This window comes from Brachycentrus maculatus, unplaced genomic scaffold (genome assembly GCF_059751285.1).
Source record: "Brachycentrus maculatus isolate JH-2025_06_01 unplaced genomic scaffold, ASM5975128v1 h1tg000176l, whole genome shotgun sequence".
Lineage (NCBI taxonomy): Eukaryota > Metazoa > Arthropoda > Insecta > Trichoptera > Brachycentridae > Brachycentrus > Brachycentrus maculatus.
In genome coordinates, this window is record NW_028280928.1 from 1608602 (window position 1) to 1626464 (window position 17863).

Genomic DNA, 17863 nt, shown 5'->3' on the forward strand with positions numbered 1-17863 from the left:
TTTACCTTTACTACATTTGTGTAAGATTTTTACATTAACATTTTTATCGAAATCATGATTTGACTCTATCAAGTGGTTTGCAAAAGTGGAGTTTTCTTTTTTTATTTCTCCAACTTTGGACATGTTCGTTTATTCTTATTTTAAACGATCGTCCTGTTTGCCCCACGTATTCAGCACTGCATGATCCACAACTTAATAAATATGAGCCTGAATTTGTTTCTTTTTCCCTTTTATCTTTATTATTAATTAGTATTTTCCCCAGATTTGAATTATTATAAAAGGCTATTGAACATTCATCTTTGTTCGCTAGTTTTCCGATTCTGTTACTACTATCCCCTATAAAAGATAATTTAGCCCATTTTTTAACTACTTTTGAAGTCTCTGTAATGAGAGCTTTATTGTTTTTGCTTATATATATATATATATATATATATATATATATATATATATATATATATATATATATATATATATATATATATATATATATATATATATATATATATATATATATATATATATATATATATATATATATATATATATATATATATATATATATATATATATATATATATATATATATATATATATATATATATATATATATATATATATATATATATATATATATATATATATATATATATATATATATATATATATATATATATATATATATATATATATATATATATATATATATATATATATATATATATATATATATATATATATATATATATATATATATATATATATATATATATATATATATATATATATATATATATATATATATATATATATATATATATATATATATATATATATATATATATATATATATATATATATATATATATATATATATATATATGTATATATAGTAATACGTATATATTTACATATATACGTATTACTGTAAAAATAATATAAACTCCCTCTAACGATGAATTCTGTCATAATATTTTGTAGTGAGCGGACTTTTGGAAAAATAGTGTCATTATGTATGCAAGGCGAAACTGCGTACATTTTTTAAAGTGAAATTTATAATGATGAAACTCGTCAGTGTCGCCAGCTTGACATTATATATCACGACCTCGCCGTGACAACCGAGTTCAGTATTTTATTGTTATTATTTTATTATTGTAGTGCTTGGTCTTCCTCCTTCGCACCGTTATTGTCGGTCTTCGGAAAAAATGCATTTGCCATCTTTCGGCGAAAAAGACAATAAAGGTAGTACCAAGAGGAAACGATGTAAGGTTTGCTGGGATACATGGCGTAAAAGAAAAGACTCTATTTTTTGCTGTAAACAGTGCAGACACTGTCCTGGGTTTTGCTTAGAACCATGCTTCAGAATATTCCACGAAACGAACAATTTATAAATTTTGCCATCAATTAGAATTTATTTTTAATTATTTAAACTGTTTATTTTTATTTGTAAAAAAATAAAGTGCTCTTTCACTTCTTGTTGCTTTTATTTTTTATTCTACCTAAAATATTGACCTAGACTACTAGTTTCATACTAGTTGTTGACAATTAGTCATAAATAAACTCAAGTGGTAAAATACAAGCGTTTTTTTCAAAAATAATTTTAAAATCTCTTACCACAAAGTAAATGACGAAACAATAAATAAAATGTCAATTCTTTATATTATATAACCTAGTTATTATTTTGACGATCACTGAAGATTTGTTTTGGCATTGCACAATTAGATTTGAATAGTTCACAAAAAACACTGCGTCGTTGCTCTTTAATTTCATTAGTTGTTTACTTATTTCATTATGGGTATATTAACAATTTTTATATATTTTTATATAAATTTACAATAATTTGTCCTCACTGGGTTTTCCCGTGCCAGGGGTACATTTTGCATTACTTGTTTGATAAATCAATTATTTAAACTGTTTATTTTTATTTGTAAAAAAAATTGTGCTCTTTCATTTCTTGATGCTTTTATTTTTTTATTCTACCTAAAATATTACCACGTTCAATAAATATAATGATTGTCACTTTGTTGACAAAATAAATCTTTGTTTTTTTATGTATTGGTACATATCCATACAATACTCGTAGTGGTAGATAGTTCTGCGAGAAAAATAGAAACAATATAAAACAATAAAATGAAATTGTGATTGTTTAAAAAAAAAATCGTTCACCTTTATTCTATAAACAAAACACAACTTTAATCTCTTGACATATTTTTAAAAAATATTTTGAAATGATAGTGTTAAATATAAAATGCAGAAAATCATTCACCATGTTTTGATTTTTACTTACAATGGAATATTTTTTCGCAGTAAATACCGATCCAATACACTATCTTTCTTATTATCCTTATTCGCGCCTTATGATGCATAGGGCACTGCATCGTTTCGATTCAGTGATATCTAGACCGTCAGTTGCATGAAGGCAAGGTGATCAATCCTGCCCTTCTTGTTGATATTAAATATATAACTATTTTTTATTTTAACGTTTTCCTTATCGTTCACGTTGTTAAATATTACTTAAAAACACTTCCTCATGACTACCAGATTCGGAATAACCATTACATCATCAGGTCAAATGTAGACTGTTGACAAATCGCTCACTCCATCAAGAACGTCATAAATCAAAAAACTTGATTTCTCAGGAGAACGTTTTTAAAGTTTTAAAATATAATACAATATATCAAAAATAAATATCAATCCACGTATCGAACTTTTTACTGTGCAACAGATCTTTTTAGGTAAAACCTGAAGGTTTTTTCTCCATTTGAAAAATATTTAGTATATTTACAAAAATAATAGAACAATACCTTTTCTTCAAAATGCAAAAACAACACTTTCTGCCCTATGGCGGGTAAATATTATGTTAAAAATATGCCGCTTTTAGCTGGGATATAGTACATTTTCTGGGCATTTCGAAAACATGCACAACTGAAAATTGACGATTTTTGATTTATGACGTTCTTGAAAGGAGTGAGCGAAATGTTGTCTACATTTTACCTGATAATAGAATGTTAGTTCAAAACCGGTAGTCATGACGCAGTGTTTTTAAGTGGTATTATACAAAGTGAACGATGAATGATAAGGAGAGTTTTATATTACCATACCACAAAGAACAATGCTTTTATTATTTATTTTTTCTCTTTTTCAACATGATATTTGTTTAATGTTTTGTTGTATTTTTTAGAGTTTCTATATTTTATTCAATATTTTGTTGACTTTTACTTCTTATAATTTGTTTAAATTTATTTTCAGTTGCTCGATTTGTTCGTTCTAAGCGTGGTGCAATTTCTATTGAAAATGAGGGCTATCTTTTTATTTTGGATAAAACATCTCGCACGGGGATATCCAGATGGTACTGTAACAAGCGAAGGTTCGGATGTAAGGCTCGAATGCACGTGGCATGCGACAATACTATTCTTAAGAGTTTGATCGTCCACTCTCATCCGATCGATGGAAATAGTTACATAAACTTATATCCAAAGATTACATAACATTGTATTAAAAAAGTCTTTAAAATTATAGTATACAATTTCATTGTATTAACAGAAAATAATAGAAAATTCTTTATATATATAGATTTTCCCTTTAATTAGTAGAACTCCATTTTAATTTAAATTTAAGATTTTTATACTTAAACAATTTAAAATTTGTCTGCCTCCGTAGTGTAATGGTCAGCACGCTCGGCTACCGTTCTGGAGGTCCCGGGTTCGATTCCCAAGGGGGGTGAAATAAATATAAGTGATTTTTTCACTGTCATATTTATTCAATATTACCCTGGACTGGTACCTGAAGCGGAGGGCTGATCACCTTTCGTTCATGTGTAAACGATCAAGATAACACTGCGTTTATATGACACAGTGCCCTATGCACCATTGGGGGGCGGATAAGGGTTTTATTTTATTATATAGTTAAACACTGATTTTTAGAATCTACCCAATTGTATTTTATTATTAAAATACATTTATATTAAATTTGTAACATTTTAAAGTAAAGAAATTACCACCCACAATGCCTCAACTTTAAGAGGCTTTTCTGCTGGTAGGATAGTAAGGAAAGGGAAGTTAAATGTTAAAAATACATCACAAATACCCAGACCAATTGAAAATGAATCTTTTTTGAATTGTTTCGCCTTGTTATGGCATTGTTAAACATCTGTCATGAAAGTCTTTATAAAACCTCATTTTTTTTTTGACGATCACTGATTTTTTTGCATCGCACATTGAGATTTGAAGAGTATGTGAAATTAAAGACTGCATTGTTGCTCTTTATTTTCACACTTACTTTTATTTAAATTTCATTATACGCATATTTACAATTTAAAATTTACAAATATGTGTCTCCACTGGGTTCGATGGAAATTGTTATACCATATAAACATAAAACCAAAGATTTTATAACATTATATATATATTTAAAAAAATAAGTATAGAATACAAATTCGTTATATTTTAAACGAAAATAATGGTTAATTCTTTAAAATTATTACAGAAAACACCATTTGACCACTTGACCACTTTTTTACCACTTGAGTTTATTTATGACTACTAGTTTCATTCTAGTTTCTGACTAGTAGTCATAAATAAACTCAAGTGGTAAAAAAAACTGGTTTCTTTAATTATTTTAACATGTCTTACCACAAAGTAAATGCCGAAACAATAAATAAAATGTCAATTCTTTGTATTATATAACCTAGTATTTTTTTTTGACGGTCACTGAAGATTTGTTTTGGCATTGCACAGTTAGATTTGAATAGTTCATGAAAAAACACTGAATCGTTGCTCTTTAATTTCATTGTTTGTTTACTTATTTCATTATAGGCATATTAACAATTTAAAATTTACAATAATGTGTCTTCACTGGGTTTTCCCGTGCCAGGGGTACATTTTACAATACTCGTTTGATAAATCATTTGTTATTTATTTGTCTATTGTGAATCACGTAATCATAGATGACACAGCCGAATATTACGATCTACTTCGTATTTACTCATCTCCATTATCCAATTATTCAATGTTTTTTTATTGAGTATTTTTTTATATAAATAGTTTCGTTATTTTATGTTTTTATGGGTAATAGGAATACGTTATAGAGCTTTATCGCGAAATATTTAAGAAAAAAAGTTCCTTAAAGTCCCTTAGACCTTGTTTATATTACGCGTTTAGAATAAATGAAAATAGAAGGAACTTAACTAAGACAGCGTGTTGAACGTCTATTTGTGTCGCTTTACATTTTCTAATGTAGATTTTTTTCTGAAGTTTTTTTTTGTCGGGTCAGAAAATCAGCGAAAAAGTTGTTAGAGGATATGATCTTGTCTTCTTCTTCCTGGCTCCATCCCAACTTATCGTCTTTTTAGACTGTTGGGGTCATCTCTCCTCATACTCAGGTTACAGGTCCTTCTATCATATACAACGTCACCTAGGCTATGCCTACGAATCATGTTATCTTTCTCTAGCATCCTTGAATTTTTTGGTCTTCCTCTAGATGTCTTTCGAGGAAGATCCATGGCAATCGTTTGGTTTACAATATGTTCAGGTTCTCTACCTTCTATGTACCCATACCATCTCAATCGCCTTTCCTCTACCTTGCTATCCTGTCAGTAACACTCAGACTTCAACTCTTTAGAGGAAATGATTGTGCGTTTGAAATAAATACATCTCAGAAAAAAGTAGTACTTAAAATGTTTAGGTAGGTACTTTTGACCATTGCATTATTCGTAGACGATTATGTAAAAAAATATAAATATGACGGTATACACTAGATTTAATTTTTTACGAAATGAATATAGTTTGAGCTCATTTATATAGTTTTATAATTTACTTAATATGAGGGTTAATAGATATGCTCCACCCCTGACCTATTTTGGAGTGGTCGAGAAAATATTGTTGCACCAATTTTGTTTAGTTTCCCTGGAATTCTGCGCATTTCTTCCTGCGATGCTAGATTTATTTCTACACCGATGGTTGTTAAATTTTCGGAAATAGCGTTAATACATAATTCATAGGTATTAACTAACCCAGTTTCGTGAATAGCAGCCATTGACACTAACCTAGTGACCTCGAGTGCTGCAACATTGTCCTGGTGGAACAGCACTTCCCTTTTTCCTCTCTGCAGTTTTTATCTTTTTCTTTTACCGCCTCCAGAGATTTCGGTATCAGCGTGATATGGGGTTTGTCAAATTTATGTTTGTATATTTTTTAAATTTCTTCTCTGGGGAGATATTCCACTTAGTGGAGGTGATATGTTTAGTTTTAACATAATGAATCGTATAAGTAATATTAGGTAAAGACATTCCTTAGAATCATTGAAATGTCTTGTATATATTTTTTTTTCTGTAATATAAATCAATTTCAATTAACAATTATTCTCAAATACCCTTTACTTCTTTTCAGATGGTTCTTACCATAAATCTATTAAATATTTTGTTGGATAAATATCCTATCAAAATTATACTTTTTTATAACTTTTATAAGTATTTGCTATTAATTTGAAATCATTTACTGAAGTAAATAAATATGTTACTGTTTTGTATTTTTTATGGCTTTATTATAACCAAAGAATATTTATATATTATTTTACCGCATTACAAAATCTGTTTTAGTAAGATTTTTTTAATTGAAATAATGGGAATGTATATTAATTATTGTTACGGTTAAAATTGTAACATTTTTTTTACCCATAATTATTTGAGTAAAACTGGCACTCAATTGATATTTTAATTTATTTTTTCCTCAGTATTTTTACTGAGGAAAGGTACTACGCCATTTTATGACTGTTACTATTTTTATTACTAAAATGTTATCATAAATACATGTGGTTTTTGTTTTTGCGTCAACTTGTGATAATTTTATTTGAATAAAAAAAATACGTTTTGTCTTTTTATTGCTAACTTTGTATTATAAAAATACAATTTTTTCATTTATTTCATCACAAGTAAAATTTATTTTATCATTACTGAGTATTTTATTTTCATTCAACCCTTAACAAGATAAACCTTGATTTGTGGTGGATTTAATGTATTTTAACGCCAGATTACAGTCAATAAGAACTTTAATATCAGAAATCATAAGATGGTATTATTTTTATGTGGCAAGTAAGAAGGTGATATTGCCTTTATATGGTAAGTTATAATATAATATAAGTTATAATATAACATTAATATCAGAAATTATAAGATGGTATTATTTTTATGTGGCAAGTAAGAAGGTGATATTGCCTTTATATGGTAAGTTATAATATAATATAAGTTATAATATAACATTAATATCAGAAATTATAAGATGGTATTATTTTTATGTGGCAAGTAAGAAGGTGATATTGCCTTTATATGGTAAGTTATAATATAATATAAGTTATAATATAACTTTAATATCAGAAATCATAAGATGGTATTATTTTTATGTGGCAAGTAAGAAGGTGATATTGCCTTTATATGGTAAGTTATAATATAATATTGCTTGAATATGGTATATTATAAGGGGATATTGATTTTACACGGTAAGTAATAAGGTGATATTCCTTTAACATGGTAAGCAATTAAGCGATGTTGTATTCATCTGTATAATTGACCTATTCTTTTTACAGCGAAATTTCTATTTTCTAAAAAGGGCACGAGAACGCTGATGCTGGGAGATTACGCATTCTACCTGCTGAAGAGGTACAATGACAACAGGATGAGATGGCGCTGTTCGGCCGACTCCAGGAAGAAGTGTAAATCTAGGGCTGTGACGCGACATGGTGTAGTCATAGAGTACAACGATAATCACAATCACCCCGCACTATTGAAGAGAAGAAACGTGAGATTAAAAGAAGACTTAATTTAAAAATTGTGAATTTTATACAGGGATTTTATTTACGATATATTGGCCTCCGCTTCCGCCTCCGTAGTGTAATGGTCAGCACGCTCGGCTACCGTTATAGAGGTCCCGGGTTCGATTCCCAACGGGGGGGGGGTCAAATAAACATAAGTTTTTTGTCACTCTAATATTTATTCAATATTACCCTGTACTGGTATCTGAAGCGGAGGGCTGATTAGCTTTCCATCATATGTTAACGATCAAGATAACACTGCGTTTATATGAGGCAGTGCCCTATGCACCATTAGGGTGCGGAAAAGGGTTCGAATGAATGAATCATATAAATCGGTTAGTAAATATACCCAAAAATATTTTGATTAAAAAAAATAATAATAGTACTATATTCAAAGCAATAATCAAAGTTTGAAGAATGGTTTATTATATATGTCAAACAATTGTTCTGTCTGGACTCCTCTATGGTTTCGAATGCTGGGTGATGTATGACACCTACTCTAGGCAATTAAAAACTGCTGAAATGCGATGCTTTGATGGTCAGCTAGAGTATCCGAAAGAGTTCACGCATTCGTGGAAGTTTGAGTGTATCGGGTATCAATATTAAGGTGGAGGAAAAGTAATCGAGATGGTATGGGCACATAGGACGCAGAGAACCTGATCATATTGTGAACCAGGCAATCGCCATGGACGTTCCTCAAAAGACATCTAGAATTTATGGATCCTACAGAAAGATAACACGATTCGAAGGCGTAGCCTAGGTGACGTTGTCCATGATAGAAGGACCTACAAACTGAGGACGAGGAGGGCTGATACCAACAGTTTACAAAGACGATAAGTTGGAATCGAGCTAGCAAGAAGAAAATTTTTAAAATGTTTCAACAGAGAAGAATAACTTTTTTAAAAGGGAATTGGGAGGTCTAGGTATTGAAATGGCTTCCCACCACATTCTCGGGTCGATGTAATATATTTTTGATTCCTTTCGGACTCACACGTGCAATAATTAGTTTAATTTAAAGATACAAGTAATTAATAAATAATAAGCCCGCTATCCGCCATAATCAATAATTAGCATTGCGGTTACGTTCAACAGATGGTTCTGCCATTGTTGTAAAAACTGTTGATATTTGTTACTTTTTAATTTATTTATATAGATAAAATCACGCGTGTATTCAAATGTTACGTTAAAATTTTAAAGGAATCGGTGAATAGCAAATTACCATTAACTTTTTTTTTTACATAGATTTAAATATTTCTCGAGAGGCTCCAACTATCTTCAAGTAATTAACGGTTAAGTTAACACCGCATTCGTTCCGATAGGGTTCTTCATGCACTTACGATCTGTAAGGATTAGAAAAAGAAGAATCTCGAAATTTAATCCTAAAAGGAAAAAAACTTTACCGCTCATCTTAGAAATTACTATGGGAAATAGTTATAAATGACGTATTGCTATTATGGAGAGCAGTGTAGATACCATGGAGTAGTTTTAGATCATGGTTAGTCGGAAATTTCATAGTTGTGCAAACTTTTCAATTAATCGTTACAATGAATTCACGGTATTCAATGAATTCACGGAATATATTTTGTGTATAAGACTATTAGTCTATAGTTATTTGTTTTGTAATGGATTTGACTTTTTAATTTGAGTTTTATTTAGTAAAAACCACTATTTCTTAAGATCTATTGTGGCAAACACTGAAAATGATGCGGAATGCATCGAAACGCGTGTAAATATATTTTAAGAAAATGTGGTATTTACTAAGTGAAACTTAACACAAAAATTGATAGATTTTACCACAAAGTAACCGCCGAATCAATTGATAAAAGGATTTAACTTCGTTTATTTTACCATGCATATATACAACTTTTTATCATTCCTATTAAAAATATTTCAAAAAGTATTAAGCAATGGATTTATTTTCAATGCAAATAATTACAATTCAATCATGAATATTTTATATATCATATAATTTTTACATTGTATTTTCTTTTTTTATGAAAAAGCATTCTCTTTTATTAATTGCGCATCATATTTGTGTTTAACTGATGAAGTATTTCCAATCAATATGTTCCGTATGTTTTCTTTGCTGTTATTTATTACAAAATAAAAGTATTTATCCCTTATTACAAATCTTGTTATTTAATATTTGTGGTTATCCATTTTTGCCATATCCTTCATATACGGGTGTCTGAGAGAAGACAAAAGATCCTTGCTGAAAACCCATCATTGGTGCAGAACTAAGACCATTCAGTGTAACGGTCAAATAAGGTACTTAAAAACGTATTTGACTTTGTTGTTTATTAAAAATATATATTTTTAGGCTAAGCTGCCAAAATCTAAACCATACATACATTCATGATATATCGCTCACTCCTTTCAACAACGTCATTTATAAAAAAACTTGATTTTTCAGGAGATCATTTTTTTAGTTATAAAATATAATGTATTAAAAATAAATATCAAGCCACTTATTGAACTTTTTACTGTGCAACAGATCTTTTTAGGTAAAACCTGAATGTTTTTCCTCCATTTGAAAAATATGAAGTATATTTAAAAAAATAATAAAACAATACGTTTTCTTCAAAATGCAAAAACAACACTTTCTGACCCTGTAGCGGGTAAATATTAAGTTAAAAATATGCCGCTTTTGCTGGAATATAGTATATTTTCTAGACATTCCGAAAACATGCACACCTGAAAATGGACGATTTTTGATATTTGACGTTGTTGAAAGGAGTGAGCGATATGTCTTCGAGAGTGAAATTTAAAGACAAAAAATTAATAAGGAACATAAATAATAAAGTAACAAAAAATATATTTTTTTAAATAACCAAAACTAATATTAATACATGTCAAAATATAAAAACAATAAACAGGTATAATAAATAGGCACAAGAAGCATATTTAAAAGAAATAAATGAGAAAACACAAGGTAAGGAAGCATATTTAAATAACAAATGAGAAAATATAAAAAATGAGAAAATATAACAAATGAGAAAATGTAAAAAACATGATGTAAATGTAAATGATGTAAAATAATAAAATATGACTAATCACTACATATACTCGTATATCTTTCCATAAAGTACCATCTCAGATCATTTATTTTGGATCCCCGAATGGGTTTTATCTTATACATGTCAGGCAGCTGGTTAATTTGGGTATTGGCAATATAATTTAAGGACCTTACTCCAAATTTATTTGTTTTTATCGGTTCCACATGTATTTTGTTATGTCCTCGTGTATTGTGATTATGAATTTCTTTGTTACAAATCGGTATGGTGTTGCTGTGAGTCGTTTTAAACATTAACATAACTCTCCATACTAAATCATAGATCAACCGCATAGTAAGTAGCTCTCACGAGTTTTTGAATAGCAGTCGCGAATTCTGAAGTTGGTCATGTGTTGTCTGCTCTAATGAGTCCTGTGTTTTAATTTATTACTTTTCTTTTCAGCGCGGTTCATTTTATCAAGGACCGGAACAACCCTGTTACTCTACAAGAAGTACACTTATTATCTTCACAAAAAGTCGCTGGTGGGCGGATGCCGCTGGGCTTGCTCCAGCCACGGAGGCAAGGGCTGCAAGGCGGTGGTCCACACCAAGGACAATGTGGTGGTGTCGCACAAAGACGTTCACACTCATAACCCTAGTTACTCTTATTCAAGACATGTGGCTAAGGACAGCCCTAGCTACCCTGATCCCAGGCAACCGTGGAAGCCTATCCCGTCACTGCTTGACGCTGCGATGGGACTTAGGTTCTTTTCTAACAAACCCTGGTAGAAGATATCGTGGGCTGGCAAAAATCGTTAACTTCCTGTTATTTAAAGCCCTAAGCCTGAATAAAGTACCCGCTTTTAAACTAAGAGTTCAAAACAGGAGTCGAATCAATCGACGGGTATGTACGTGATGTGACAGCGATAGCGAAGCGATATATCAACCCCTGGCGTTTCTATACGTATAAACGTATCCACAATAAATTTATTTTTATTTTATTATAATATTATATATCTCCTTTACAGCTTATTTATCAAAATTCATTATTTTATATCGTTATTGGTGCGTTCTCGTGGTTGTCTAATGCTTTATAGGCTTATTGTCGTTCGCAACAGTTACCAAAGGTGAGAAAGGTGGGGGATGAATTTAAGCGAAGAAAATGTGAAAATTTGCTATTGAAAATAGAAAAGTATGTCGCCAAACGTACTCTTTATAGTATATAAAAATATATTTACGTATGAAAACCTGACAAGTAATAAGATTAATTTTACTGTATTATGTAGGAAGAAGAATTGTACATTTATGGTATACTCGTGTGATAGTAAAATATATTATACATTATATATTTTATATGTTTATATATATTTTTATATATATATATATATATATATATATATATATATATATATATATATATATATATATATATATATATATATATATATAATTTAATACCTTGCTTGAAAATTGTATGAGTCATAATATTATTAGAAAAGGATTGAAGGGTTTTTAAGGAAGGGAACATTTAATTTACTTGCTTTATAAAGACAATTCTATTATAAATCTATTTAATAATAATAATAATTTATAAAATAAGGGTGCTAGTTTATATGAAAAAATGGTAAAACGCTATTTTTATGTATGAACTAATAGATGTGTCATTTCCATATTTAATCAATTGTGATACTGAATGTGAGAATCAATTAATTAGTGTCGTAATTAAACTTTACTTATAATGTATTCCAAGTCATTGTTTCTTATATGTATATATATATATATATATATATATATATATATATATATATATATATATATATATATATATATATATATATATATATGTATATATACATATACATATATTTATATACATATAAAATGTCATTTAAAGTATATGTCCTTTCACGGATGGAATAACTATTTTATTTGATTAAAACTTGCATGAATTTAAAAAAGCTTTGTGTAAAAAAAACAGGGTTTATATTCAGGGTTATATGAAGAAATATGCATTTTATAATGTACATATATTAAATTTATTTTTCCATATTATATGAAACATATACATATTATATATATGCATTTTTAAATAATGTTATGTAGTCTGTAAGAAATAAATATAAACCAATTTATTTGAGTTCTATCTTCAGTGTTTTGTACTAATGAAAATATTGTTTAACAATTTTTGTTAACGTTATTAAATAACAATGTTTAATTATTTCATATATATTTTGAATGTTTGCTTTTCTAATGGTGTTGGAAAGTTGTTATGAAATTAAATAAAATTTTAAAATATTGTTTTTTCAATTTATTTCCTTTTACGTCCAACTTTACACTATCTATTTTTAGTTCAAGCTTAAATGGGAAGTCAAAATGTCATCCAGTAAGGTAATATGAACATAATTTCCTCTTTAACACTGTCGTCATATATTTAGATTTCTCGCACACTGTGCTAATAGATGTATTAAATGTAATGCTCATATGAGGGGCTTTCAGCTTATTTTCGGTACCTGTGTGAACCAAAATGCTTAGACCAACATATTATATGTTGTTTCTTGGTGTGATCAGTCGTAATGTCAATGCACTTTTTCTTCTGGCAACCAATTTACTTATTCGATCAACAAATATTATATCAGTTTTTATTTAAGTTTTACCTGGTAATTTCTACTATTTAAAACATATTTATTTATGGTTCTCAAACAATGAAAAACAACACATTTCAAGAAACGAAATACAGTGCAATACAAATTGTTTGAATGGTTTTCATCAATTAGATGAGAACACAACAAACTTACAGAAACAAATAAAGTTGCAGGTTAAATTCATATACATAAGTATATGAAGAATAGAAATTTGGTTGTAAAAATAGAGTAATAATAATTCAAAGTAATGAAATAAAAATACAAAATCGCAAAAAAATACACTTATCGTAACAACCGGTTTCGGATCATCAGGTCATTACAAAAATACATTTTTGAAAGAGAGAAAGAAAACACGATTCTAGACAGGAAGGTATATATTAATATATATATATATATATATATATATATATATAAATATATATATATATATATATATATATATATATATATATATATATATTTATATATATATATATATATATATATATATATATATATATATATATATATATATATATATATATATATATATATATATATATATATATATATATATATATATATATATATATATATATATATATATATATTATATATATATATATATATATATATATATATATATATATATATATATATATATATATATATATATATATATATATATATATAAATATATATATATATATATATATATATATATATATATATATATAATATATATATATATATATATATATATATAAATATATATATATATATATATAATATATATATATATATATATATATATATATATATATATATATATATATACATATATATATATATATATATATGTGTTTATGTATATATGTATCAAAACACGAAAAGATTGTGTTTTTAATTCTTCCGGTCGACTTCATATTTGGCCATGCTTAGTTTGTATTAATTTACTTAACTTCCATATGATTTTTAATTCTTTTAGGTAAATTGATACTCACGGACAAAGGAGCCAGTCTTTTAATGGTAAACCGATACACTTACTCCAAAGATAGGTCTTATAAAGTGTCTCAAGGCTTCCGATGGGTTTGTTCTCAACAACGTTCAAGGGGATGCAAGGCCGCTGTTCACTACGTCGAGGGACAGATCATCAGGACCTATTCTCAACACTTTCACCCACCTCCAAACTACTATGTTAATGATGATGGTGTCTATATAAAATGTCCATAAGCAAACGAAAAAGTTGTTTGGAAGACAGGTGTTCTCAAATTTGATTGGTATAACTTCTTCTTCTTTAAACCCTTATCCACATCCCAATGGTGCATAGGCACTGCACCATATAAGCGCAGTGTTATTTTGATCTTTAACAAATGAAGGAAAGGTGATCAGCCCTCCGCTTCAGGTACCAGTCTAAGGTAATATTGAATGAATATTAGAGTGAAAAAATCACTTATATTTATTTGATCCGTCCCCTGGGAATCGAACCCGGGACCTCCAGAACGGTAACCGAGCGTGCTGACCATTGCAGTACGGAGGCGGAGGCACTTTGGTATAACTAGGTGTTGTTTATTTAGCTGAATAAGCTAAAAATTAAAGGAAGCTTGCATCTTACTGTCTACGTTATTTGTCTAGCCAAACTTATATTTTGTATTTTAAAATAATTTTTAGCTTTGTGGTATGGCAATTAATATAACGCTCTCCTTATCATTCGTTAATTTTGTACAATACCCCTTGAAAATTTTGATTGTTTCGGCAACATTTGTCAATAGTGTACATTTGACCTGATGATGGAATGGTTATTCCGAAAACGAAAAGTTTTTGAGTAGTATTTCACAAATTTAACAATGAATGGTAAGGAAAGCGTTACGTTAATAATGACATCAACTGTATACATTCATTTAAAAAAAAAAAAAACATATTAAAGATATTATTTTTTGCCGAGACCCACCAGGCCACCTTGTGTGTCTTGGCGGTGGAGTTCTTTATACATATTTTATTCTTTTTTTCTATTTTAACTATTTTAATCTTATATACACACAGTATAGAAAGATTTTTTTTAAATAAAAACCATTTTACAATTTTCATAGAATTAACTCTTGATCATTTGCCCATTCCTTTATTGCCTTTGTTCCATATTTTATTTTGACCTCTTACCTGCGTCGGCAACAAATTGAAAGTGTTTGGAACGATATATTGAAGTGTTCTACTCCCATATTTATTGTTAATTCTTGGGACTATCAAACCTTCGTTGTGAGTAAATCGTGTATCATGGCTGTGTACTAGAATATTTTTATAAGTAAATTTGAAGTGCTATAAAAGTAGCAAAATGCTTTTTTTTATTCTCTTTTTAATGGCTTTTGCATACGCCTCTTCCTCCAATAATTATCACTGTCCACAGAAGATAAAATTCTCTCCTTAATTTTTTTATTTTTGTATAAATGTCAGACCGTTACAATTTCATTTAAATGACCTGATGATGGAATGATTTTCCAAAACCGGTAATCTCGAATTAGTGTATTTTTAAAGTGGTATTTCACAAAGTGAACGATGAATGATAAGGAGAGTGTTATTTCATTGAATGTTTATTATGTTAGTAGATAGTAGTTAGTATGAGTATTATGTTAATAGACTAAAGCAACACGACGTTCGTGAAAAATAAAACGGTTATAAATATGTTTATAAAAAATGTATTTATTAAATATGTATAAAACTAAACTTCAAAATTCAATAACTTAATATCTTTTATTCCCTTCTAAAAAAATCACATAAATGCTATGTAGGAAAATGCGTTCTGTTTCAGGACACCCTTAATATGAATACGTATTTGAGTTTATTACCATACCATAAAGTTAACAATGCTTTTAATATACAAAATACATTTTTGTTTCTTCCAGCTGTTTTATTTCAATCTGTGTTGGGTACAGGAAGGTAACCTAGTGTGGACCAATCAGGAGCTCTCAGCATTTGCTCATTGCTGGGAGAAAACAATGTAAAATTCCTTAGGAGATGCCGGACTGTTGACTGGCGTCACCAGGATTTTCGTTCCACTAGAAGAGGGTTCGGAATTTAGTCATTGGTACCATACACAAGCTAGGACACCTTAATTTGCTTTAGTAATATTAGCACTTTGTCCCGTCTCAAAAGTTTATTTTAATAATGATTTCAGGTACTCTTATCCACACGTCCAAAGGTAGCAAACTATTGATGGTAAAGGGATATACATATTTTAAAGACAAAAAATGCCAATTTCGTTGGAACTGCTCGACTCATCACTCCAGGGGGTGCAAGGCTGCCATACATTATAGCGAAGGAGAAGTCCTGAAGTCGTACTCCCAACATTATCACGATCCTCCGGTGTATTTCAAGGCTCGAGATGGGAGATATATAAAATGCTAGAAATCGGGGTAGGACTGTCAATTTTATGAATTTATAAATAAGCTTACTCAACTTATAAATTTATAAATAAAATTCTTAAATAAACTCGAAATGCGATCCCTCAGACGAATGTGTGGCAAAACGATGATTGATAGATGTTCGAATGATATTATTTTTTGGTATCTCATCAAAGATGAAGAAGAATATGGAAGTCTGGGCATTTACGGGGCTTACGACCGTCAAAGGCTGGTTTAAGTGATCACTTTACACACGTGTAACATTCACCAATTCTACCCATTATTGACAACCACACTACTCAAATTCTTGGAAGTTCTATATATATGAACCAATTTAGAAACCTTGTTCACGAATCACTAGAACTTCACTAGAGACATCTATTGGTGAGATGTAAAGATAATCATAATAAAAAGTTCGAATGATGAAATAAGGAAATAATGCAAGGCTGCGATAAGCATTATCGGTTAAATTAAGAAAGGTGTGTTGAGATGGTTTGGACATGTGAAACGTATGAGTGAGGAAATCAAGAAATTAAACAAATTGATGAGGCGAATGTAGTTGGATAAAGAAGCAGAGGAAGACCGAGGAAAACTTGGCACAATCAGGAATGTCAAATACTTCAAAGCGGCCGGGTCAGGAGTCGTAATAATCGTCGGGTATGTATGAGGAGATGCATGAATGTGGAAGAGGCGAATAATGTTTGCACAGACAGAGTGGTGTGGCGTTCGATTCTCTCTACCTACCCCTGCGGGGAAGCGGCGTGATGGTTAGTTAGTTAGTTAGTTAAATAAATTTAAGTTGAAGGGATTACCATTCCATTTACTAACAATTTACGAAGGAATCTCTAAAATTTATAAAGGAAACCAAAAGAAAGGATCCAATTACAACACTAACTTAAATCAAACCTCGATTCGGTCAATGTCGGTTCTTGTTGATATGATTTTCTTCCAGCACTTGTGATAATTTTTATATAAAATAAATTAATATAATACAATAAATTATTTTATCAAATGATACACTTTTTAATGACTGATTATTAAGTTTATATTTCATT

The 17863-nt window shown here is 29.1% G+C and overlaps 1 protein-coding gene across 45 annotated transcripts in view; it reads left to right on the forward strand.

Moving 5' to 3' along the window:
- LOC148308110 (uncharacterized) overlaps positions 1–17863 on the forward strand; it is a 595155-nt gene that overhangs the window by 292879 nt on the left and 284413 nt on the right. Inside the window, exon 5 of one of the 45 annotated variants that reach the window (XM_088262304.1) lies at positions 14402–15505. The exons of 42 other annotated variants lie outside the window; for them this stretch is intronic. In XM_088262304.1, coding sequence (XP_088118430.1) covers positions 14402–14646 — 245 coding nt within the window. In that variant the 3' untranslated portion in view covers positions 14647–15505. Of the gene's footprint in view, positions 1–1155; positions 1471–11255; positions 11597–14401; positions 15506–17863 lie in introns of those variants that run through there. 2 more of the 45 variants (XM_088262282.1, XM_088262312.1) reach the window with 2 other exon arrangements.